The 27,404-nt window shown below is 44.0% G+C and overlaps 1 protein-coding gene across 1 annotated transcript; it reads right to left on the reverse strand.

The window, feature by feature from the left end:
- Window positions 1-6,549: 6,549 nt before the first annotated feature.
- On the reverse strand, window positions 6,550-25,566 carry LOC115894032 (glycine dehydrogenase (decarboxylating), mitochondrial-like). The gene is made up of 5 exons (XM_030920377.1): window positions 25,399-25,566; window positions 14,448-14,543; window positions 10,155-10,327; window positions 8,805-8,885; window positions 6,550-7,231 (listed from the first exon to the last, which is right to left on the reverse strand). Exons 1-5 carry the CDS (start codon window positions 25,508-25,510, stop codon window positions 7,088-7,090), a joined length of 606 nt encoding a protein of 201 aa, XP_030776237.1. The 5' UTR covers window positions 25,511-25,566; the 3' UTR covers window positions 6,550-7,087.
- Between the last annotated feature and the right edge of the window lie 1,838 nt (window positions 25,567-27,404).

Consider the following 27,404-nt stretch of genomic DNA (forward strand, 5'->3'; position numbering starts at 1 on the left):
TCCTTCACCATGCAGATTGTATGAATTGGCTTCTGTATTCACATGCAGCCAAGCCTCTTGTTGGATGACTTTGTTTCAACCCATGACCTGAGATGGGGACACTTATTTTTCAGTCCTCATATTGGAACAGGGCTTTCCCAATTCTAAATGTGCGCATTTCTGCTCCTTACTATCCAATGTGACTGCAGCCTCAATTCCTAATATTCATTTCCCACCTTTTTTTTTTTTTTTTTTTTTTTTTTTTTTTTAGATGGAGTCTAGCTCTGTCACCCAGGCTGGAGTTCAGAGGTGCAGTCTTGGCTCACTGCAACCTCTGCCTCCCAGATCAAGCAATTCTTCTGCCTCAGCCTCCTGAGTTGCTGGGACTACAGGCATGTGCCACCACACCTGGCTAATTTTTGTATTTTTAGTAGAGATGGGGTTTCACCGTATTGGCCAGGCTGGTCTCAAACTCCTGACCTCATGATCCTTCCACCTCATCCTCCCAAAGTGCTGAGATTACAGGTGTGAGCCATCATGCCCGGCCTTCCCCAGCATTATCGAAACCCCCTAATTCCTAAGGCACAACGTATCCAGTCTAGGGACCTCTATGGGCCATGTGGTTTCAAGTTCTGTGTGTTCTCTCTTTATTTCTACCACCTGCACACTTCCTTTTCTTCCTTTAGAACCTATTTTTTCTATGGAAAATAGGTAAAGAGGAATATTTCCTGAGGAAATTTAAGTGAGGAAAACAGGAATATTTCACCAGCATGTACATGTCTTTGAAGTAGGGATGGGAATATTTCCCATACATGTTCAGTCTGTATCTAAAAAGAGAAGTGAGTGCTGTTGGTATTATTCACCTCCGTAACTGAAATAATGTCTGAACAATACCAACAGCACTCAGGTAAATGTAGTTATCACCATTTTACAGACAAGGAAGCAGTTTCAGAGAGTTAGTTACTTTCCCTAAGTCACAGTTAGTCATTAGTGGGGCTAGAATTTAAATTCAAATCTATAGGTTAGTTTTCACTATTTTTTCTGCCTCACTGTTGTTTAATTATTTATTCAAGAATTTACTTTTAATTTATCTTATGTCCTTTTGCCCTAGACATCAGGTTTGGACAGTATTCCAAAGAGACCTGGCCAGGTATGGTGGCTTACGCCTATAATCCCAGCACTTTGGGAGGCAGGGGTGGGAAAATCTGCTGAGACCAGGAGTTGAGACCGGCCTAGGCAACATAGGGAGAACTTCATGCTACAAAAGAAACAAAGAACTGATATGCAACCTGACTAGATTTCATCTGAAAATACCTGACAATGATTGTTGTGTGATGCATATTTCTTTTAAAGACTCCCCTTATTTTCATACTATAATTACCATGGGCTTTTTTCTTTTTCTTTATTTCTTTTTTTTTTTTTTTTTTTTTTTTTTTTTTGTGGGGGACCGAGTCTTGCTCTTGTCGCCCTGGCTGGAGTGCAGTAGTGCGATCTTGGCTCACTGCAATCTCCACCTTCCGGATTCAAACGAGTCTCCTGCCTTAGCCTCCTGAGTAGCTGGGACTATAGGTGTGCACCACCATGACCAGCTACTTTTTGTGTGTGTGGTATTTTTGGCAGAGACGGAGTTTCACCATGTTGGCCAGGCTGGTCTTGAATTCCTGACCTCAACTGATCCACCCACCTCGGCCTTCCAAAGTGCTGGGATTACCAGCATGAGCCACCACACCTGGCCAAGCTTCATTCTTAAATGCAACTTTTTTTTTTTTTTTTTTTTTTTTTTGAGACGGAGTCTCGCTCTGTCACCCAGGCTGGAGTGCTGTGGCCGGATCTCAGCTCACTGCAAGCTCCGCCTCCCGGGTTCACGCCGTTCTCCTGCCTCAGCCTCCCGGGTAGCTGGGACTACAGGCGCCGCCACCTCGCCTGGCTAGTTTTATTTGTAGTTTTTAGCAGAGACGGGGTTTCACCGTGTTAGCCAGGATGGTCTCGATCTCCTGACCTCGTGATCCGCCCGTCTCGGCCTCCCAAAGTGCTGGGATTACAGGCTTGAGCCACCGCACCCGGCCTCTTAAATGCAACTTACTTCTGGGAAATAATTGCTTACGGACTATATTGAGCCTGTGAAACTATAGCACCTTCATTCAGCCTCTTCTCCCAAAATATCCTCATGCTTAGTAGCATTAGGCTTCAGATTGACAGCACTTCTATGAATGGCAGACACTGTCCCAGGCTAACAGCTGACTTTGTGACAAAATACAGAAATAGTGATGCTGGACCAATGCAGTAGCTTACACTTGTAATCCCAGCACTTTGGGAGGCCAAGGCGGGAGGATTGCTTGAGCTCAGGAGTTTGAGACCAGCCTGGGAAACATAGTAAGACCTCATCTCTTCTAAAATTCAAAAAAAAAATTAGCTGGGCATGGTGGCCTGCACCTGTAGTCTCAGCTACTTGTGAGGGTGAGGAAGAAGGATTGCTTGAGCCAGGAAGGTCAAGGCTGCAGTGAGCCCTTATTGTGCCACTGTACTCCAACCTGGGTGACAGAGTCTTTAAAAAAAAAAATGTTGCTAGCTAACCCTCCATTCCCACCCTCCAACATGTCTGATGCCAGAGACTATACTCACTCTTTTGCTATTTGCAAGTTTATTTAATAGCCTACCCCAACTGCCTCGTCCGTGGATAGAATTTTCTTCATTGTATTTTGGAATGCATATAACCAGTAAGCTTCTTTTAACCAATAAAAACATCTAGATTTTGTATTTTGCATAACATTGATATTCCTTTGTAGCTCATATGGGATGAAATGTCTTGAACACAAGCAAGTTGTCTTTTTTTTCTCCCCATTCTTTATGCCAGACTTTTCAAGAAAGAATCTGCATCTAGTTCAACTTTGGCTGCTTGCTGCTTCTGCTGCGAGTAGCAGTTTTAGATCAAGTTCCCAGTGGCAACACCGGTGGGGGAAGTCTGCATTTTTTTAGGATGACTGACCTCACTCCTGGAGCTGTTGGATTCCACCCTGCTTTTTGAGAGTTTATGACTTTGGTTGTTATTTAATGCACTTAAATCTTCTGAGTCTCACTGAGTATTTTGTTTTGATATTTCAAATTTTCTTCACAACTCTTTTGTAGGAAATTTAAAATGTTACACCCAGAACTGTACAAATACTTTACTAGTGAGGTTAAACTAAATGCAACAATGCAACAAACAAATGAAAAGCACACTAAAATTTCACTTGGGTCAGTTCTGAAAACCCTAGACCTCTTACAGCAACCAGAGTTGTTTCCTTTTATGCAGTTCCACTCAAAAAGGAATTTGTAGGTTTTTTTTTCAATCCTCCATAGATTCTGCTGAATTCAGAAGAAATTGCATGTAATCCCTAGCTTTGTTCCAGAAGTTAATTTGTGAAAGAATGAAAACCATGATCTTTTTCTTGATGTAGGTTGAAAATAATCATTTGTTTGTATGAATTTGTGTGGATACTTCCCATAGGAACAATAATATGCAGGAGTGTCCAGTCTTTTGGCTTCACTGGGCCACATTGGAAGAATTGTCTTGGGCACACATAACATACACTAATGATAGCTGATGAGCTTAAAAGAAAAAAGAAAAAACCTTATTTTTTTTTTTTTTTTTGAGACGGAGTCTCGCTCTCTCGTCCAGGCTGGAATGCAATGGTGCGATATTGGCTCACTGCAACCTCTGCCTCCCAGGTTCAAGTGATTCTCCTGCCTCAGCCTCCCTAGTAGCTGGGAGTACAGGCACATGCTGCCACACCCAGCTAATTTTTATATGTTTAGTAGAGACAGGGTTTCTCCATGTTGGCCAGGCTGGTCTTGAACTCCTGACCTCAAGTGATCCACCCACCTCAGCCTGTCAAAGTGCTGAGATTATAGGGGTGAGCCACTGTGCCCAGCCCACCATATTTCTTTTCCCTTTTTTTTTTTTGAGACAGAGTCTTGCTCTGTCACCCAGGGTGGAGTGCAGTGATCTCTGCTCACTGCAAACTCTGCCTCCCAGGTTCAAGCGATTCTTGTGCTTCAGCCTCCTGAGTAGCTGGGACCACCATGTCCTGCTAGTTTTTTGTATTTTTAGTAGAGACGAGGTTTCACCATGTTGGCCAGGCTGGTCTCGAACTCCTGAGCTCAGGCAATCTACCGGCCTTGGCCTCCCATAGTGCTGGATTACAAGCATGAATCATCACGACCGGCCCATATTTCTCTTTTTTGTTGAACACATACTACTTGGAAGGCCCTGGCTCAGCACTGAGAATCCAACAATGGGTAAGATATGCTAGAGAGACCAAAACACAGAGAGAAAAACTGAGTGAACATTTAAAAATTAATTATGATTGTGCCCAGGGTACAGGAGGAAACAAACCAAGGGCCAAGACAGAAGATAACAGAGAAAGCCTATTTCATGGGGATATGAAGAATGCATTTTTGAAATGATGAAATACAGAGAACGACTAGCAAAGCAAGGTGGCTGGGGACAGGGTTCCAAGGGGAGGTGCCTTTCGGGATGAGACCCGAGGCAGAGAAAGACTGGCACAAGCATTAGGTAATACATGAGCAATTAACAGTGAAGAACAAGTGATTCACTTGACTCTTAATCACCTGTGTTTGGCTCTGCTATGTTCTAGGGGCAAGTAATGGATAATAGCCATGGAAACAACCTTGGCACTCAACTATAAACACTGTGTAAAGTAAGTAGAAAAGAATTGCTGTTTGCTTCCATTATTTACTGTCATACACTTGTCCTTCCTAAGAAGGGGCCACCCCAGGCTCTGATGGATAGCTTGCACTAAGCATGGTTTCCAACTCAGGAAGGGCAGAGTCCCCAGATCTGCAGTTCCCATGGCAGCAGGGTATCCTGTTTTGGCCAATAGGTACTGGAGCCAGTCAGGCTGGGTCCAAATTCTGCCCCTCCCTCCCTCTTACTGGCTGGTAGTGGGACTTTAGGCATCTCTTCATACCTTTCCCCACATGCGTAAGAGTGGAACATTGTAAGGGTCAAATGAGGTAGTATATTTCAAACACTTAAAAGATTATCAAGCCGGGCGCAGTGACTCACGCCTGTAATCCCAGCACTTGAGAGGTTGAGGTCGGCAGTTGGAGGCCTGAGGTCAGGAGTTCGAGACCAGCCTGGCAAACATGGCAAAACCCCATCTCTATAAAAATACAAAAATTAGCCGGGCGTGGTTTTGGGCACCTGTAATCCCAGCTACTCGGGAGACTGAGGCAGGAGAATCACTTGAACCCGGGAGGCAGAGGTTGCAGTGAGCCAAGATCGCACCAATGCACTCCAGCCTGGGTGACAAGAGTGAGACTCTGTCTGAGGAAAAAAAAAAAAAAAAAATTTGATACCTGAGATGCACTATTTAATAGATATCATTTAATTATTATGTTAAAAAGGCCTATCACCTCTGTACTGCTTTGTTAGGCTAAATTGTATAAAGTTTTTAAATATAAAAATAAGTGGAATACTTGCAGATAATTCAATAGAGCACCCAGACCTTATGTCCAGACCACTAGCATTAAAGCCTAGGGATACTGAGTAATACTGGAGGAAGCCGCCATGCAAGGAACCAAGTAGTCAGGATTAGAGCATTTGCTACTTCTAGGGGAAAGTCATTTGTGACAGGCATGCTAGTTGCCGACCTAAAACCCATTCTCCCCCACTTTTTTAAAAATTAACATACTCCTGATTTTGTTTGGGGCAGTAACATGCTCAGGTAAAAGACTTCCCCACACTTCCTTGTAGCTGGGAGTGAGATTTGAACCAGTTTTGGCCAGCTGCAGCAGTTACTGAGTGGAACCTATTGGAAAACATAAGAAGCAGACTTGGATGGAATCTGCCTTTTGCTCTTTTTTTTTTTTTCAGGCAAGGTCCCACTCTGTTGCCCAGGCTGGAGTGTAGTGGTGCAATCTCAGCTCACTGCAACTTCTGCCTCCTGGGTTCAAGAAATTCTCCCACCTCAGCCTCCCAAATAGCTGGGACTACAGGTGTGCACCACCATGCCCAGCTAATTTTTTGTATTTTTATAGAGATGGGGTTTCACCCTGTTGGCCAGGCTGGTCTCCAACTCCTGACCTCAGGTGATCCTCCCGCCTCAGCCTCCCAAAGTGCTGGGATTACAGGCGTAAGCCATTGCGCCTGGCCTTTGCTCTTCTCTTTTAATCCTAACTAGAATGGGTATGTGATGCCTGAAACTGCAATAGCCATCTTGAGATCATGCGGATGAAAACTATATGCAAAGGAAGGCAGAGCAGGAAAACTGAAGGAGAACCAGTGCTTGGCTTATTACCTCTGGACTTAAATGAGAAAAGATAAATTGCTATTTGATTGAACTTCCATAGCTAGAGTACAGTTACATGCAGTCTAACTCAATTCTAACAAAAAGGGCCAAAGTGACCTTCACTGTTGACCAAGACAACAACTGTTTCTTCAGCCATCAAAGGCAAAACTGATGATGTAACAATGGCTATTGGGTTGGTTGGTCTCATTGCCCTTCAGCTCCCACTGAACCTAGGGTATAATGGTGGTAAAACTATAAAGTAGACCAAGAAAAAGAAATTCTTCCAATCAAAATGCTTTTATTAGAATACTAATAAATGCAGATAAAAAAACTCACACAGAAAAAGAGGAAAACACTCAGAAATGTGATTACAGATTAGACATATTAGAAGAAAAAGAGTTCTTCAGGGTATACAAAATGTAAACATTTGCCCTGGGATTTCCCACAGATGGCACAGTCCACGTGGACTTTTTTGGAACAAATATGTGTCTATTAAGTCTCCAGGATAGCCTCTATGATGTCTGCAAACTTGCCACATTAAAAGTTAAAGTTCCTAAAACTTTCTATGCAAAAAACAAAATGGCTCCCAATCCAGGCAGCTGGCACACGTGGAAGCAGAATACCAAAGCAAATCCATCTTCCAACCATCAGCTTCGACTCCCTCCAGCTACTGTATTTACATTTACCTTGACAGAGATTACAGAGATATACACAGTATATAAAACTCCTACTTGAGGCTGGGGTGGGAGATAAAATCTTTCCTGCTTATCAAATGATCTGGGGAGAGGCATCAAATCAGTCCCTTAAACTTAGGACTAAGAAGAGGCCCTCTTTTGTTCAGAAAATGGAGACTCATAAACTTCCATGGGTGGGCAGGTACAAACCAGGTGCTGATCTCCATATATGTCATCAATCCGGGCAATTGTTGGCCAGAATTTGTTCTCTGGTTTCACAAAGGGCTGCAAAGGACAAAAGATGGAAATGCTGTGAGATGTTCTGAGAGGTTTCTCTTAGGGAAAAGGAGTGGGCAATGCTATTCCCACAGCCTAAGACACCATCAGCCCAATAAATATTCTGAGAACCTAAAATCCAACCCTACATTACCAGTGAAAAAACGAGGCATCTCCCAGGAAACGTCCCTGATCACCACCCCTGCTAAGCATCCCCATGTGCTGTTGATCTCTGGATTGTTTATAGCAAAGTTGTGTTTGAAGGACTTCAACCTCTTAAAGAAGACTTTGGAATCTATGTTTATCTATGCCCATTATATCCTTAAGTTTGGATATTTAGCTGACCTTCTAACATACGTCTAATTTATTTACCATGTCATTTTCCATAAATTCAGTTTATTTAAAAGTTAATTTCTCTGCCAGGCACGGTGGCTCACGCCTTTAATCCCAGCACTTTGGGAGGCCGAGGTGGGCAAATCATCTAAGGTCAGGAGTTCGAGACCAGCCTGACCATGGAGAAACCCCATCTCTACTAAAAATATAAAAGTAGCTGGGCATGGTGGCGCATGCCTGTAATTCCAGCTACTCGGGAGGCTGAGGTAGGAGAATTGCTTTAACCCGGGAGGTAGAGGTTTCAGTGAGCTGAGATTGTGCCATTGCACCCCAGCCTGGGCAACAAGAGAGAAACTATGTCTCAAAAAAAAAAAAAAAAAAAGTTAATTTCTCATACTGTGCATAAAATAAAAATTTGAACAATTAAAAAAAAAAAAAGCATCGGCTGGGCATGGTGGCTCACGCCTGTAATCCCAGCACTTTGGGAGGCCGAGGTGGGTGGATCACGAGGTCAGGAGATCAAGACCATCTTGGCTAACACAGTGAAACCCTGTCTCTACTAGAAATACAAAAAATTAGCCAGGTGTGGTAGCGGGCACCTGTAGTCCCAGCTACTTGGGAGGCTGAGGCAGGAGAATGGCGTGAACCTGGGAGGTGCAGCTTACAGTGAGCCGAGATCATGCCACTGCACTCCAGCCTGGGTGACAGAGCAAGACTCTGTCTGTCTCAAAAAAAAAAAAAAGCATCATTTTGTTTGCCCTCCTCTCCAATGACAACCATTATCCTGAATACAGGATTTACCATTCTCATTATGTTTTTATACTATTACTGCACAGATCCGTAAATAGCACATAGCATAATTTGGCACATTTTGAACCTTCTCCCTATCTCACTCAAACAGACTACACAGGACCTTCTCCTCCATATAAGAATCAGAAAGGAAAGGAAGGCTGCATTGGGCACCATCTCCCTGTCCCACGGTGGAGGGAAGCACATTGGTCCACTGGGCAGGACTCATATTCAGTTTTCCCCCACTGTGTTCCCTATGAGTTCCTAGACCTGTAGTTAATACTGTATGACCTCACCTCTGAAAGCCAATTTCTTTGCTCCTCATTCCTCGTCAAGGCCCTTATTTCACAAGGTGCCCCACATACAGTTTCTATAATGAGGAAGCTAAGAGTGTACACCCCTCAGGATAGGAGCTGGCCCATGCCTTCCCAGCTGGCACATTCAGATTCAGAGAACTTACGAGTGGGAATGCTGCCACCTCTCTGGAATAAGGCCGGTCCCAGTGGGAGGAGGTAACGCAGGTCAGGGAGTGTGGAGACATCTGAGACAGAGATATGGACAGGGGAGGGGTCAGAAAAATACACTCTCTTTTCCTCCTATCCTGCACCTCAACTGTCAAGCTTCTGACAGGAGTCCAGGCAGAGAAAGCTGTGGTTTTCTTTCAATTTAGGGGGTAGAATGTGATTTGTAATTGTGAAATATTTTAAATATCAGAATGTTATGGTAATAATCATCACATCTACCACCCAGCAGAGTCTAATGAACATTCTGTCATATTGGCTTCACCTTTTAGAAAAAATTACCTACATGTTTGGAGCTGCCTGTATATCCCCTTCCCAGTGCTAACCACTCTTCTGAATTTGGTGTTTACCATTCTCATCATGCTTTTATACTATTACTGCATACGTTGATAAACAGCATATAACATAATTTGGCTCATTTTAAAATCTGATATCATCCTATGAGCAGTATTACCCACTTGTATTATAACTATTATGCTCTTTGAAATGTTTATTGCCATTTGAAAGAATAGCCTAAATCCTGAAAGAAGAAGGAGCCTTCAGAGAGAAAAGAGAAATAAATGGTGGTAAGCATAATCATCTTGTATGCCTCCGTGACTCTGTGAACTCACCTCTAGAGAGGTGCCTGCCTTCTGCAAGTCACTGGTCCCTGCCCTCTCCTGCAGGCAGGCAGTTTGGGAACCTGCCCCAGCTGCTGCAGCATATCACACTTGTTCTCTGGGTTATAGCCATGAAGACACAACCACAGCCTTCATGGTATTCTCCACTCCTGATCTTCCAGCTTAATATCTGGACTAACAAGAAACTTAGGACTCTGACCACATATACAAGTAACATGTTTTAGAAGAGGTAGAGTAATGCCCAACCAACTTTTCCCCAACATGGAGCATAAACATTGTAACATCCAGTCCAAATGCCAATACAGTTTTCTCAGAGATAACTGCTCTAATATAAGAATGTGTGCTTGTGCAGAGTTTGTGATATGAATATGTTAATTTTATTTATGCCATAATCTCACTACAGTACAACAAACAGAGACACAGAATGTTACAAATTCTCCAACTAGACAGTTGTGGACAGCTTCCACAACCACATCATCCTTGAGTAACTGCTATGCTGTTCAAGACGATGCAAACTTCAGAGTAACAACTGCATCTTCTCAGAAGAATTACCTTATTCTAGGGAAGAGTATCATCCTCAGTTGAGAGTTCAGGAGGTGCTGGTACACTGTCCAGACATCATTTTCTAGTTTAAAGAACATTTCAAGCAAAGTTCCAGGGCCTACGCACCTTCAGCGGATTGACCCTGGGGTCGATGCGGCCCTCCTCAATGTCAGCAATTTCCTGCCGAATGCTAATCATGGCATCACAGAATCTGTCCAGCTCTGCCTTGTCCTCCGACTCAGTGGGCTCAACCATGAGGGTCCCTGCCACAGGCCAGGACATGGTAGGGGCATGAAATCCTGCAAAGGGAGACAGGAGAAATTGCCTCACTGAAAGGTAGTGGCCTACCCAGTTTGGAAGAAAAGTTCCTATCCCTTCTTATACTTTATCCTAAGAAAATCATCAGATACATTTGCAAATGTATGTATATGGGGATTCATCTCAGCACTGTTTATAGAAGAAAAATTTAGGAAACAACCTAATATCCAACAATGGAAGATCAAATAAGCAAATTTTACAGAGCGCCCATACAGTAAATAGACAACCATTCAAAAGTATGTCAATTTGTTAAACTGGCTAAACATTCAAAAATATTAAGTAGGCCGGGCACAGTGGCTCAAGCCTGTAATCCCAGCACTTTGGGAGGCCGAGACGGGTGGATCACAAGGTCAGGAGATCGAGACCATCCTGGCTAACATGGTGAAACCCCGTCTCTACCAAAAAACACAAAAATCTAGCCGGGCGAGGTGGCGGGCGCCTGTAGTCCCAGCTACTCCGGAGGCTGAGGCAGGAGAATGATGTGAACCCGGGAGGCGGAGCTTGCAGGGAGCTGAGAACCGGCCACTGCACTCCAGCCTGGGTGACAGAGCAAGACTCCGTCTCAAAAAAAAAGAAAAAAAAAAAAAATTAAGTAAAAAAAGCAAGCCACATAATGATATTCCATGTCTATATATAAATAAAAGAACAAAGTACTTATATAATACATGCACATTTTATGAGGGAAGATGCCTTGAAGAAAATATAAAATGTTAACTGTAAATATGGCCAGAAAATGAGACTGGGATTTTTATTTCACTTCGATTATACTTTATAATCTTTCAGTAATTATCATGTATTACTTGTAATTAAGAGAAATAAAAATATTATAGCTTATCAAAAGTTAAATAATGAGATAACAAGAGCTAAGGACTCTGGAGCAAATCTTATTGTCCCCATTTTGTACGATAAGGAAACTGAAGTTTGGCCACTATGTGGAAAGCCTTTGCCTTTACATTGCACACAGGTTCAGTGTGTTTCTGTTTCCAAAGGTTTACACATAAGGTGATGCAACAAGACACGTAGTCAAGAGAGAGATTTCCAGGACAAAAATCAAAAACAACATTTTCCATTTCTTGTATTTTTTTCTATGAAGTTTTTTTTTTTTTTTTTTGAGACAGAGTCTTGCTCTATTGCTCAGACTAGAGTACACTGGCACACTCACGGCTCACTGCAGCCTCAACCTTCTGGGCTCAAATGATCCTCCCACCTAAGCCTTCCAAGTAACTGAGACTACAGGTGCACGCCACCATAGCCGGCTAATTTTTTTGTTGTTGCAGAGACAGGGTTTTGCCATGTTGTCCAGGCTGGTCTTCAGCTACCGAGGTCAACTGATCTGCCTGTCCCTGCCTCCCAGCATGCAGGGATAACAGGCATGAGCCACCACACTGGCCCTATGAAACTTTTAAAAGCTGAAGAACAACTCCCAAGTTGAGACACCTCTGAACTAATCTTGCCCCAATGTGCAGTGGTTCTCAAATTCTGGTGAGCATCATAATTACTTGGGGTACTTTAGAGTCACATCTGCATGATTTAAAAAATTCTCTACCAACATTTTATTTAAAAATGTTCAGGCCAGGTGCTGTGGCTCACACACCTATAATCCCAGCACTTTGGGAGGCCAAAGCCAGCAGATTGCTTAAGCCCAGCAGTTTGAGACCTGCCTGGGCAATATGGCAAAACCCCGTCTCTACAAAAAATACAAAAATTAGCCAGGTGTAGTGGTATGTGCCTGTAGTCCCAGCTACTTAGAAAGCTGAGGTGGGAGGATCACTTGAACCCAGGAGTTGAGCCTGCAGTGAGTCAAGATCACAACACTGCACTCCAGCCTGGGTGACAGAGTGAGACCCTGTCTCTATTTAAAAAAAAAAAAAAACACTAACATTCAGATGAGTTGAAAGGACTGTAGGTGAGCACCCATATACCCACCATCTAGATCCTACAATGCCGTTGTTTGCTTTATCACATATCTACTCATCTAGCTATCTGCCTTACTTTCTGATGCATTTCAAAGTACACTGCAGTCATTAGTACACTTCACTCTTAAACCCTTCAGCATACATATCATGACTAGAATTCAATATCTGTTCACATATTTTTGTGATAAAACTTACAGTGAAATGCACAAATCCTAACTGTACCACTTAATGAGTTTTGGTAAATACATATACCTTTGTCACTCAAACCAGACCGGGATTTTTTTTAAGAGAACAAGCTGATTACCTATCACATCTGCCCTTAATTCCCTGTGTGAGCAAATTCAGTCCGACGTATTCTGCTGTAGTGGTTCCCATATTTTGAACTACCTGAGTTCTTGCAAAAAAAATTCCTGCATCTGGACCCTGATTCAGGAAGTCCAAGGTAGGGCCCAAAAATCTATGGTCATAAAACATGCCAGGTGATTCTGATAATAGGTCTGATAATTAGCCTGGAACTGCTGTCTAAGGCAGTATGCCCCAAACTTGCCTGAAAGATTCATACAGAAGCTGCATGTTAAATATACAGATTATTAGCTCTCTTCCTTAAAAATTCACATTCAGCAGTTATGCTTAAGACCTGGAAACTATGTTGTCATGTTCCTTGCTTTTTGACTTAGCTATTCATTTGATCTCCCATTTATTAACACTATGTGTTGAGTGCCTACTGTGTGCCAGGCACCTGGACAATTCTGGGCTTTTGGACAAGTGTGGAAACGGTTCTATCAATCATCAAAATAACACTGAGGTCGGGAGACAAAATGATTTGGAAACACTGGGTGGTAACTTCAGTTACCATTTCCCTGTGAGCCCCTCCTCTCCTTGCAAATGCTGTTGCAGTTAGATGTGTGAAGTAGGCAAGGCATCCACAAAGTGTCTTATCCCGAATCGGCCATTACCCAATCTCTAGCCAGGAGGCTGTCAGGAGAAAGGAGTTCTACTGTCAGGTTACAAGAGGTGTCAAGCAGAGATCTTGAGGATGTGATTGGTAATTTCATTAATGAAGCCTTTCTCTGGCTTTCCCATCTATTATCAGTGTAACTGCATAATAAGAGCATTCTTTGAGAGTGAGTCACACACGTGGGATTCCTATTATGATGCATTAGTGAAACTATTAAATTTAAAAGATTTTTCTCTTTTCTTCCCAAAACAAGTCATTAAAACTCAGATAGGACTCCATATCCATCGAATGGCAAAGTTCTCCCCAACTTAGCCTTTCTGAGAATTGAAAGATCCTTGATACTATTAATATCATTTTCATATTGTTATAATAGTAATATTGGCTGGGCGTACTGGCTCACACCTGTAATCCCAGCACTTTCGGAGACCAAGGCAGGTGGACTGCCTGAGCTCAGGAGTCTGAGACCAGCCTGGCCAACATGGTGAAACCCCGTCTCTACTAAAAATACAAAAAAAAAAGCTGGGTATGGTGGTGTGCACCTGTAGTCCAGCTACTTGGGAGGCTGAGGCACAAGAATCACTTGAACCTGGGAGGTGGAGGTTGCAGTGAGCCGAGATCACACCACTGCACTCCAACCTGGGCAACAGAGTGAGACTCTGTCTTCCCAACCCCCTAAAAAGCAATATGATCTTAATATTATAATATTAATAACATTGTTCACTAGGAAAATGTAGTGAGCTGAGTTGAATGAACACCCACTAATGCACATGTCTTTCAAAATGCTTCAAAGAAAAGTTGCATTTTCTTTGTGAAAACTGCTACACTTATTTCTTCATCTCCAGAAGCAGCTGAAACAGCTACGCCATGACGGAGGTGGCTATAAAACTCCAATGCCATTTGTCTCTACCACTTCGATGGGTTATTTGCTCTGCTTCCTTCACCACTACACTCACTGCAACTCACTGGGGTTTTAATTTTAATCATAAACACTTCTTTTCTTGGCTGTTAATGGATTCAAGATGCGTATTTTAATATCTTCTGAAGGGCAGGACCAATGCGGTCATAAGGAAACTTTTTTCTCTATTATTTTGGAGGTTGCCAAGAATCCTGAGCTCCCCCATTTATCCCCCAGATCAGTTTACTGTGGTGCCTGCACTTTCCATTTGTGCATTAGGAAGTTGTCCACAGCCAGCATGGGCGGCGGCATGAATGTCAAAAGCCACTTACCATAATCCTGGAGTCTCTTGGCCACATCCACAGCCTCAATATTTGCAGACTTTTTGAAGGGTCTCGTGTCCAAAATAAATTCATGACCCACATAACCTGTTCAGGAAAGTTGTTTCAGCCCAAGATTAGCATCAGCTTATTGTTTTACCCAAACAAATGAATAAGTAATTTAATGAATAAGTGTCGGCTTTTTACGTGTATCAGTGAGGACCAAGAAGCCATGGGTACTGGGTAAGTTTATTGTTGGCAATAACGATTTCATTTAGTCTTATTACAAATAAAAATATTTAGCACATTGGGCCGATGTGTGTGATCTTCAGCTTACTACACACCTGTGAACCTGATTATGGCTAATGGCAGGTGGGAGGCATTACTGGAACATTTGACTGGAGGTGTCTGGGGATGAGATTATTTCTATTCTGCGGACGTAAAATCTACTGGCAACAGTTAAATGCGTCACATAGTCCTGATCCTTTTATACAAATATTTCTAGAGCCATTGACACTTTTTAGCAACTTTACCCTCAATATCAAATAATTACTTTTGCGTGTGTATAGATATGGATATATCAAAGATAATATCCATAAGACACATACAGAATTTTATGTTTCTTTGAAGGACCTTTTGATGTTTTGGTTTCAGGCTGCAAACAAAGAATTAGAAATACGTGATGTCAAACAATATACTGTAAGTAACAAGGAGTTAATGAGGCCAAAGTCTGTGTAACCCAGTTCACTTTGTTCTACCAATGACATATCCCTTATTTGAAATTGTAGATCTTTATTTGAGTCTCATGTTGGCACCCAAAAGTTTTGGATTTTCAGGCCAGGCACAGTGACTCATGCCAGTAATCCCAGCACTTTGGGAGGCTGAGGTGGGCAGATCATTTTAGATCAGGAGTTCCAGACCAGCCAGGGCAACATGGCAAAACCCTATCCCTACTAAAAATAGAATCACCTGAGCCTGGCAAGTCGAGGCTGCCGTGAGCCGCGATCACACGACTGCACTCCAGCCTGGGCAATAGGAGCGAGACCCTGTCTCAAAAAAATAAATACAAATTTTTAGAAAAACTTGTAGATTTTCAGATTAGGGATATGCAACCTGTAGTTCATAAACAGGCTTCTTCTCTAGGTCCAGGCTGCCAGTAGCTCCTCAGAATGAGCTACTGACCACACAACCATCATCAGGAATAAACCATTAAGTCAGCATTTTAATAAATAGACCAATATTCCTCCGGGGCTTCCCAAATTCCACGGTCCATCAACTCATGAATTGCCTTCCAGGAAAGTATCTACTCATGAGATAATGATGTACTCCTTCTTCTTAACCCACTTTCCTCACTCTCAGCAAAAATGAATCCACTTACAGAGACTCAGAGCAAGCATAACTTCTCAAGCCTGTGAAGAACAGATCCAGTAATTAATAGCCCCTGAAAACGGTCTATGAACTGCTCTGCTTCTCATAGAATGAATAAATATGAAAGAGGTCACACCTATAATCCCAGCACTTTGGGAGGCTGAGGCAGGCAGATCACTTGAGGTCAGGAGTTAGAAACCAGCCTGGCCAACATGGTGAAACCCTGTCTCTATGGGGGAAAAAAAAAAAAAAAAAATAACAAAAATTAGCCAGGTGTAGGGGCAGGTGCCTGTAGTTCCAGCTACTCAGGAGACTGAGTGAGAGAATCATTTGAACCTGGGAGGTGGTGGGTGCAGTGAGCCAAGATGGCACCACTGCACTCAAGCCTGGGAGACAAAGCGAGACTTCATCCCCCCAAAAATAAATAAATAAAAGAAGTGGTTTTGTTTGAAAATTAAACTATCAAGAGCCTAAGACTCTGAATATATTGAAACTGCATATTTTTAAACCATGCTTTAAGGAAAAAAAAAAAAAAACTTCAAAAAAAATTGAGACGGGGCCAGGCGCGGTGGCTCAAGCCTGTAATCCCAGCACTTTGCGAGGTGGATCACGAGGTCAAGAGATAAAGACCATCCTGGCCAATGTGGTAAAACCCTGTCTCTACTAATAATACAAAAATTAGCTGGGTGTGGTAGTGCACGCCTGCAGTCCCAGCTACTTGGGAGGCTTAGACAGGAGAATCGCTTGAACCCGGGAGTCGGAGGTTGTAGTGAGCCAAGATCACGCCACTGCACTCCAGCCTGGCGACAGAGCGAGACTCTGTCTCAAAGAAAAAAGAAATTGAGACAGGGTTGAGTGCTCTGTCACTCAGGCTGGAGTACAGTAGTGCCACCACAGCTCACTGCAGCCTTGACCTCCTGGGCCCAACCAATCCTCCCAGTTCAGCCTCCTGAGAGTAGCTGGGACTACAGGTGTGCACCACCATGCCCAGCTAATTTCTGTAGAGATGGGGTCTCACTATGGCTAGGCTGGTCTCAAACTCCAGGGCTCAAGTGATCCCCCCATCTCAGCCTCCCAAAGTGCTGGGATTACAGGCATGAGCCACTGCGGCCAGCCAAAACATGCTTTCTAACAGTGATGGAGAATAAATTGTAAGGAGTGTGATTCAAAAGCAGAAAATTCAGCCGGGCATGGTAGCTCACACTTGTAATCCCAGCATTTCAGGAGACCGAGGCAGGAAGATCGCTTGAGCTCAGGAGTTTGAGACCAGCCTGGGCAGCATAGTGAGAACTTGTTTCTACAAAAAAAACAAAAAATTAGGTGCAGGTGTGCCTTCCTGTAGTACCAGCTACGTGTAAGGCTGAGGTGGGAGAATCGCTTGATCCCAGGAGGCTGAGGCTGCAGTGAGCTATGAAAATGTGACTGCACTCCAGCCTGGGTAACAGAGCAAGACCGTCTCTTAAACAAAATAAAACAAAATGCCCTGATTGTGACAATGATTGGAGGACGAAAGCTAATGGAAGCTCGCTGCTCAGAATGACACCAGACAGCAGGGAGGGGAGGAAGGGAGGGACACAGTGGGGGAGGAGTCACTCTTGCTGGCAGCACAAGAGGAGAGTCTTCCAAGCAGAGGTTCAGTAATAGCTGAAAGGCACCATCAAGCCAAGCCCAACACAGCACTGCTAATACCACAGTGCCATCTGAAGAGGGCCCCACCACAGCCAAGAGGTTTAGGAAGGGCTCCATTTTCTAAATGAAGTTCAGATGTTAGTTTCTAAACCCATATTCTATTGCGTTCAAATAGAAACTACAGTGGAATTCCAGCATCTCTCTCCATCTCTACGTGAGCCCTGAAAGGGATGAAATTTCTTTTTTTTTTTGAAACGGAGGCCGGGCGCGGTGGCTCAAGCCTGTAATCCCAGCACTTTGGGAGGCCGAGACGGGCGGATCACGAGGTCAGGAGATCGCGACCATCCTGGCTAACACGGTGAAACCCCGTCTCTACTAAAAAAAAATACAAAAAACTAGCCGGGCGTGATGGCGGCGCCTGTAGTCCCAGCTACTCTGGAGGCTGAGGCAGGAGAACGGCTTAAACCCGGGAGGCGGAGCTTGCAGTGAGCTGAGATCCGACCACTGCACTCCAGCCCGGGCGACAGAGCGAGACTCTGTCTCAAAAAAAAAAAAAAAAAGAAAAGAAACGGAGTCTCGCTCTGTCGCCCAGGCTGGAGTGCGGTGGCCGGATCTCAGCTCACTGCAAGCTCCGCCTCCCGGGTTCACGCCATTCTCCTGCCTCAGCCTCCCGAGTAGCTGGGACTACAGGCGCCCGCCACCACGCCCAGCTAATTTTTTGTATTTTTAGCAGAGACGGGGTTTCACCGGGTTAGCCAGGATGGTCTCGATCTCCTGACCTCGTGATCCGCCCGTCTCAGCCTCCCAAAGTGCTGGGATTACAGACTTGAGCCACTGCGCCCAGCCGGGATGAAATTTCAACTTGGTGGCTGTCAGAAGCCGGATCCTAAGATGTTCTTTGCAGCCTTTAGGACACACAAACCTGCTATACGGCAATGCCGGGGCAATATCAAGTGGAAATTGAATAAACCACCCAGCACCAAGTTTCAGTGTTCACGGAGTAGGTGTTTCTGCTGGACCTAACTGTGACTATAGCTGAGAAGGTACCACGTGAAAGGGGCAAGGAGGACAGGAGGGGGTGGGATGAAGGAAAAGCAAAGTAAACGCTGGGCGGCTAAGTGGGAACCACCGCCCCCATATATTGATTGTCTTCTGAGGGTAAGAACAATATGGGAATGTGCTGTGGAAAAACAGGGCTTCTCAAAACCCTCCTTGAGAGAAGGGAGCAGACCTTACTTATCCCCCATCCTCAAGGTGGCTGCCGAGGAATAAATTAACTCACTCGGTAACTACTCTGGAAAGCTCTGCTGGGCAATCAATGCTTGGTCAAGCCTTTTAGCTGCAATCCACAGACCATGACTAACAGAATCAAACCTCCTGGCTGTTTCCTTGTAGTTCAAGCTAGAATGAGGTTTCCCTGAGAATGAGTTCAGGTAAGTGGGACTCAGCAGGGTCACTTGTGAGCCAAGGACATGAGGGCCCAGCCCCTGAGGCCCCTGCCCACCCATACAGCAAGGGTCACCTGGAAACCTCTGCAGGGACAAGTATTTGCAGGCAGAGTTGGGTTTGTCTGATTTAAAAAAAAAAAAAAAAAAAAAAAAAAAAGGCAGATGGCCTGAGGTCAAGAGATCAAAATAAGCCTGGCCAACATGGCGAAACCTTGTCTCTACTAAAAATACAAAAATTAGCCAGGTGCAGTGGCGGGCGCCTGTATTCACAGTGGGAGGCTGAGGCAGGAGAATCGCTTGAGCCCAGGAGGCGGAGGTTGCAGTGAGCCGAGATTGCACCACTGGACTCTAGCTTGGGTGACAGAGCAAGACTCTGTCTCAAAAAAAAAAAAAAGATAGGCTTATAAGAAATTAAAACATAAAGAAAACATTGGAATACTAACAAAGTCATCTCCTCCTACTAATGGGAACTCCATTCAGATCAAACAGTGACCTTTGCCTCCCACAAAAGTAGACAGCTATGGATTTTTGCAATTCTTCCTTTAAAATGTATCCTCTTGCCTGGTGCAGCGGTTCATGCCTGCAATCCCAGTACTTTGGGAGGCCAAGGTGGGCAGATAACCTGAGATCAGGAGTTTGAGACCAGCCTGACCAACATAGAGAAACCCCATCTCTACTAAAAATACAAAATTAGCCAGGCATGGTGGCGCATGCCTGTAATCCCAGATATTCAGGAGGCTGAGGTAGGAGAATCACTTGAACCCAGGAGGCAGAGGTTGAGGTGAGCCGAGAACGCACCATTACAATCCGGTCTGGGCAACAAGAGCGAAACTGTCTCAAAAGAAAAAAAAGTATCATCTTACCTGAGGTAATTCCTTTCTTTCCTCATTCTAGCAGAATACAGTCATGCATTACTTAATGAAGGGAATATGTTCTGAGAAGTGCATTGTGAGATGACTTTGTCATTGTGCAAACAGCATTGTGTGCTTACATAAACTAGTTGGTAAAGTCTACTATATATACCGAGGCTACATGGTACAGCCTCTTGCTCCTACTGTACTGAATACTGTAGGCAATCGTAACACAATGGTCCGAATCTGTGTATCTAAACATATCTCAACATAGAAAAGATAGAGCAAAAATACGACATAAAAGATAAAAAATGGTATACCTGTGTAGGGCACTTACCATGAACGGAGCTTGCAGGACTGGAAGTTGCTCTGGATGAGTCAGTGAGTGAGTGGTGAGTGAATGGGAAGGTATAGGACATTCCTGTGTACTACCATAGACTTTATAAACACTGTACACTTAGGCTATATTAACTTTTTTTAAAAAATTTTTTTCTTCAATAATAAATTAACCTTAGCTTACTGTAACTTTTTTGAGGCAGAGTCTCAATCTGTGGCCCAGGCTGGAGTGCAGTGGCACAATCTTGGCTCACTGCAGCCTCCGCTTCCTGGGTTCAAGCAATTATCATGCCTCAGCCACCCGAGTAGCTGGGATTACAGGCGCACACCACCATGCCTGGCTAATTTTTGTATTTTTAGTAGAGACAGAGTTTCACCATGTTGGCCAGTCTGGTCTCGAACTCCTGAGTTCAAGTGATCTGCCCGCCTCGGCCTCCCAAAGTGCTGGAATTACAGGCGTGAGCCACCGCACCTGGCCTACTGTAACTTTTTTACTTTATAAACTTTTAAATTTTTAAAAATTTCTAACGCTTTTGTAATAACACTTAAAACACAATTGTATAGCTGTACAAAAATACTTTCTTTCTCGATATCCTTATCCTATATGCTTTCTTCTACATTTAATTTCTTTTTACTTTTTAAACTTTTTTGTTAAAAACTAAGACACAAACACACACCTTTGTCTAGGCCTACAGACTCAGGATGCTCAATATCACTGTCTTCCACCTCCACATCTTTTTTTTTTTTGAGACAGGGTCTCACTCTGTCTCCCAGGCTGGAGTGCAGTGGCACCATTACAACTCACTGCAGCCTCAACTTCCCAGGCTCAAGCAGTCCTCCTGCCTCAACCTTCCAACTAGCTGCGACTATAGGTGTGTGCCACGATGGCGGTTAATTTTTTTTTTTTTTTTGAAGAGATGGGTCTCATGATGTTTCCCAGGCTGGTCTCAAACTCCTGGGCTCAAACAACCCTCCTGCCTTGGCCTCCCAAACTGCTGGGATTGCAGGCATGAGCCACAGCACTTGGCCCCACCTCCAACATCTTGTCCCTCTGGAAGGTGTTCAGGGACACTAACACACACGGAGCTGCTATCTCCTGTGATGACCATGCCTTCTTCTGGAACACCTCCTGAAGTGACTGCCCTGAGGCTGTTTTACAGTTAACATTTTTTTTTTTACAGTAGAAGGAACACACTCTAAAATAATGATGGGGGCCAGGCGCAGTGGCTCACACCTGTAATCCCAGCATTTTGGGAGTCCAAGGTGGGAGGATCACCTGAGGTCAGGAGTTTGAGGCCAGCCCGGGCAACATGGTGAAACCCCATCTCTACTAAAAATACAAAAATCAGCCGAGTGTGGTGATGAACATCTGTAGTCCCAGCTACTGGGGAAGCTGAGGCAGGAGAATCGCTTGAACCTGGGAGGCGGGGTTGCAGTGAGCCAAGATCGCGCCACTGCACTCCAGCCTGGGTGACCAAGCGAGACTCTGTCTCAAAAAAAAATAATAAAAATAATGATAAAAAGCATTATGTAGCAAGTACATAAACCAGCAGCATAGTCTTTATCATTATTATTAGGTGCTATATATAAATATAAGTGTCATACTTTTAGACAACCCATCTCAGCCTCCCAAAGTGCTTGGATTACAGGCGTGAACCACCACACCCGGCCACTACTAAATAAAAGTAAACATACGGAAGTTTAAAATATGAACAAATAAGCAATTAGGAAAAAACCAATAGGATGCAGTTATATATCTTTTTAAAATATGGAAAAACATGATTTTAAGCTGCGAAGTCAGAGAGCCGGCTGTAAAGGAGAGTGAAGTAGACAACAGATGGGGGAACACAGTTTCCCTGGATGGGCAAGGTTGGCACTAAGAACTGGGGAAACATTGACAGCATTGGCTACATATACTAAAACAATAAGGTCATAATCACCTATCAAATTGGCAACGATATATTGTTTTCTTGTTCTTCTGTCTAGTTCTCAGTCCTCACTAGGCCCCAGTGTGATGGCCACTCTCATATGTTATCACTGAGAGATAAATTGGCACAAAGTCTCTGGGAAAAAATTTGAAGCCATACGTGTCAAGAGCTTCAGTGCATTAATATCCTCTGAGATAATAATTGTTTTTCTATGACTCTCTCCTAAGGAAATTATCAGGCAAGATTCTTTAAAATTTCAAGCAAAGGATACTCATTGCCACATTGTAATAAATGCAAACAAAGGGAACAAAAACTATACAATTGGTTAAATCATGGCACATCTATACAATGGAATTGACAGTGCCACTTTCAAAGATTATTTAGTGACAGGGGAAAATGCTCATAATATACAGTTAAAAAACAGGCTAAAAACTGTATTTTTAGGGTGGGTGCAGTGGCTCACGCCTATAACCCCAGCACTTTGGGAGGCCAAGGTGGGAGGATCACTTGAGCAGAGGAGTTTAAGACCAACCTGGGCAACAGAGCAAGACCCCATCTCTACAAAAAATATATATATAAATAAATTAGCCAGGTGTGGGGGTGTGTGCCTGTGGTCCCAGCTACTTGGGAGGATGAGTTAGGAGGGTCACTTGAACCCAGGAGCTCAAGATTGCAGTGAGCTACCATGGCACCACTACACTTCAGCCCGGACAACAAACTAATAAAACTATCTGTAGTATGATCAATTGTACAAACAAAAGAGGAGAAGAAATACAGAAAATATTAGTAATGGCTATAACTGATTGATGGAACCATGGACCATTTACATTTTCTTTGTCATGCTTTATTATTTTCCAAAATTTCCATGCTGAGCATATATACTTTATTTATATAATCAGACAGGATAAATATTGAAGCTATTCCTTAAAGCCAATACACAAGCAGGATACATTTCACGGAGCAGGAGCTAAGCTAGGTTTGAATTAATTAGTAACTCTTGCCACTTCTTTAGTACCCACTTCACAGATGCATTTTATTGTGTTGCTTAGAGACATGTTGCCCACAACTGTGTTTTCTGCTCTCTGGGAAGCATTCTTAACCAGCGCTTCCGGTTATTTGATCCTATTCTTTTTCAAACTGTGGAACCACCCCTTTGGATACAGATTTATAAGGTAAGACCAGCCGTTAAATTAAAGATCACAGCTATAGAGGTATATTCCACCTGGACCAGAGAAACCAAGATCCCATAAGCACGGTGTTGCTATTGCCCAGGTGCAGGCGGGCAGGCTGGTTCCTGACGTCTGTCTCTCTGATCCAAGCTCCAGGTCCCGGTGTCTGTCCTGCTCTCACTCTGGGCCCATAGCAAGGACTCGTACCTGGTTCTCAGTTCCAGCCTTTCCCTTCCAGGGAGACTTTGTCCCCCTATCTGTTTTTCTCTCAAAGGTATCTTCACTCTCCCTTCTCACAGCTTAAAATCATGTTGTTTTCATAGCTAAAAAGAAAATATAACTACATCCTACTGAAGCAACCCCCTCCTCCTTCACTACCAAACTCCCTGCAAACATGGAATCCTTCTCTCCTCTTCTTCCCGACCTCCATCCACATCTCGGCCCATTTCCAACCAGCGTCTGCCTCACCATTGTGCCCAAACTACTTTCAAAGGCTACCAAAGGCTTCCTAATTGTTATAGACAAAGGTTCCTTTTAAGACTCATAATTTAAAATCAGATGTCAATCATACCTCAGTAAAAGTGGAAAAAATATAAATAAATAAACTTAAGTAAGATTAAATCAGCCACCTGCCCTTTACAGTGTCTCTCCTTACTATGCGTCATCACGCGCATTTGTCTGTTAACTGCCAGAGAAACAAAGCAGGCGCAGCCTCCACCCTCTCCCGGACCCTGGAGTCAGATGGACAGAGCCAGACAATACCGAGTGGGAGAGCAGCTGCTCTGGGGTGGGGTCGGGGGTGGGCAAGAGGAAGGAGTGGAGGCTGCAGGGAGGAGGTGGAGCCACACGGCAGCAGGGGGGCCAGGCAGGGGTGGGGAGGGAGACGCACTGTGCCAAGTGCTGCCAGGGTTCTAAAGCCGCCTTAGGTGTAGAGTGCCCCTCACCAGGCACCCGACTTCTGCCTCCCTCTTAATGTAGCCATCTACTTGAGGTGTTTTGTTCTGGCTTCTCACCTTCAATATTCTTTCCTGGGGCCTCACCGCTTCCAAGACTCAGCTATGAGGTTCTGAGCCCACAGCCCAGTGTGTAAAAGGCTGCCTGGTTTTTAGTTCCCTCCTATCACTTTCAGGGTGACTTTGTTCCCCGGCCTATTATTCCCTCTGTTGTAAGCCCTAGAGGCTAACCTTAAATCACAGGTGTGATTACAGGATTGTGGGTGTGAGCCACCACCCCAGCCCCTTGCTCCCTCTAAGCGCATGTTTCCCCCTTGCGCTGTCTTAATGATTGTAACAGTCTCTTCATGAATCCCTACACTCTCCTGCTCAAAAACCATTAATGGTTATTGTCCAGCTCAAGGGTGAAGTCCAGAGCCTTCCAAGACCTTCAAGGCCCCACGCTACCTTTGCAGCCTCATCGTCATTTGCTCCCTCTCCACCATCCATCCTTCACTCCAGACCAGACAGCTTCCTTTTCTCTGGTTTGCTCCTGTGTCTCTGCTTACTTAGGCTCTCATTGGCTACACTGGCTTCCGGGCCCATCTCAAATGGCTCCAGCGAGAAGGCACTCTCAACCATTCCATCCTGCCTCTACCCAGTCTGAGTTACTCTACTCTTTCAAAGCATATCCATAGCACTTTGTAAATAATTAGCTCATAGTATTTACGTATACATTTCAGTGTTGTGGACTCTTTATTGACCCGGGCTGCTGTGTGGACTAGGAGCCTAGGAGAAACTTGCATATGGTAATGTCCCTAAACTGTTAACTACAGTGGAGTTATAGCTGGGCGCGGTGGCTCACGCCTATAATCCCAGCACTTTGGGAGGCTAATACAGGTGGATTACCTGAGGTCAGGAGTTCAAGACCAGCCTGGCCAACATGGTGAAACCCTGTGTCTACTGAAAATATAAAAATTAGCCGGGCGTGGTGGTGCACACGTGTAGTCCCAGCTACTCGGGAGGCTGAGGCAGGAGAATCACTTGAACCCGGGAGGCAGAAGTTGCAGTGAGCCAAGATCCTGCCACTGGACTCCAGCCTGGGTGATAGAGCAAGACTCCATCTCAAAAATAAAAAAATAAAATAAAATAAACCGGAGTTATTTCCAAGAACTCTCCACTATTGTCTGATATGTGCTAAGAAACAGAAGTCTCTTACCCAGGTCAGAAAAGCACATCTAGATCACACTTAGTTTTGCCAAGAAAAAACCAAAGTAATGATAGATTAAAGTTGATACTTGCCTCTTGCACCCCTGAAAAGAATTCTGTAGTGTTTTTCTAATCGCTTGGCCATGTAGTTGGCATTTAATATCGCAGTTTCCGTGGCCTGTTTAAGGCCCTTGCCTCCCATCATCTGCAACAGAGGGAAAAAGAGCCATGAGCCATTGAACGGGCAAACACAAAGGTCAAGACACCAACCAAAAGACACCCCCAGATAAATTCCACCCACAAAAGAAGGCAGCCCACAATGACTCTGGAGTAAAGATGAGTGGAAAATTCCAACAAGGACATCTGTCAGATCCCTCTAAGCCTGTAACACATTTTTGTTTTCCTCTTTTAATAGTAGTTTTATGTTTTTTATTGTAGTAGCAAAGCCTACAACAGAGCAAGTTGACTACTGACTACTGTGTTATCTAAAGAGAGAAAAGAATTGTTCTCATATTACATGTGTTTTGGAGTTTTTTGTTTATTTACTATGAATTTGAGAGATCTTGATAATTGCCAGGAATCCCATGGGATCTGGGCCAATAATACCTCCACTGAAGCAATTTTGTATGGTTTATTTTCCCATTGTCCCTAGTAGAGGCTGCTTATGTTTAAAAACTGCTCAGTATTGTCCTGGTAGTTAATAGTCCCTGTGATCATAAGGGATACATATCATCACTGCAAAGAGCTTCAAATCAAGACTGCACGAATTCTGATGGCCTGCTTTCTTCCCAGAGTGCCTCACATGTGATGGAGTTGGCATATATATTAAATACATAACTAATGTAAAGAGAATGAGAGAACACCAAATAAAACAACAGTAGTACTTTGGTATCATTAAGGGGGACCAAAGTTAAAAGAAGCCACACTGCTCCAGGCTGATCAAAGAAGGGTTCCTCGATTAAGAGCCAGAACTTGGCTAGAAACTTAGAAATAAGTAGAATTTGGATAGGGAAGAGAAAGGGGAAGGCATACCAGGTGAGAAGAATGATAGAAATCAAGGCATAGAAGGGGAGGGCACATGACTGTCATCTGGGAGTGGATGTAGGGCAAGGTGAATTGTGACTCCATTTTTAAGCCCAAACCTTCTGTAGGAAGGACTTTGACTTTGTCCAGCCAACCACTGGCTCTCAACCTATATCTCATGGGGGCATTTTTAAAAAATGCAGACGGCTCAAGTCCAACCCTACATATGCTCAATTTGGTTCTCCCTGGAATGGGGCCTAGGCATGTGCATTCTGAAAGAATCCCGTAAGGATTTTGTGCAGGCTAGAGAGAACCAGGTAAAGCAATAGGAAGCCAGGAGAGGTATGTGGGTGCCTAGGGTGAGTCTAGCAGTCCTGTAGGTGCACCTGTGGAATTGCAGCAGGGAGACAAGCAGCTAAAGCTAGAGTCCAGGGGATTAGTAAAAACAGCCTGAAATAAGAGAAGGCCCAAGGCCAGAAGGGGCAGCTTAAACCCTACTTTATTTATTTAGTTTTTAAACTGAGGCACCGGCTGGTGTTCCAGGCATGTAGCCAGACCCCTTGGGGCATTTATTTTCTATATGTGGGAAGTCATCTCCAACCCAAATATGCTCATACAAATAACCCAGATTTACAGAACCCAGCGATCAAAAGGGAAGTGGGAATTTGATTCTGCTTACAAAGAAGCAGACCTTTATTCTGATTGCTTGTGTTGTTTGCAAAACAACTTGAGTATCATTTTTAAAAGCAAGTGTTAGTCTCTGAGGTACAGAATTGTTCTGGCTCCCAAGAAACTTTTTGTGAAGAATCATAAAATGCCATACTGTTCCAGAAATAAACAGCCAGCTCCACAGAGTCCTCTGGCATGATTTGCATAGCTGTGTTTTGGGGGTGCTGTTTCAGTGGGAGCACCCCTTCCTTTAAAGAGGGGCACTGCTTTGGGGAGACTGCTCTAATTAGCAGCCGAACAAGTGTTCCTATTCAGTCTTGTCAGTTCGGGAGGTGGGTAGGCCAGGCTGAACAAGAACTGTAGAAAACCAGCTCTGGCCCTGGTGTTTTTTTGGGATAAGACAAAGG

This window comes from Rhinopithecus roxellana, chromosome 16, assembly GCF_007565055.1.
Source record: "Rhinopithecus roxellana isolate Shanxi Qingling chromosome 16, ASM756505v1, whole genome shotgun sequence".
In the NCBI taxonomy this organism is placed as follows: domain Eukaryota; kingdom Metazoa; phylum Chordata; class Mammalia; order Primates; family Cercopithecidae; genus Rhinopithecus; species Rhinopithecus roxellana.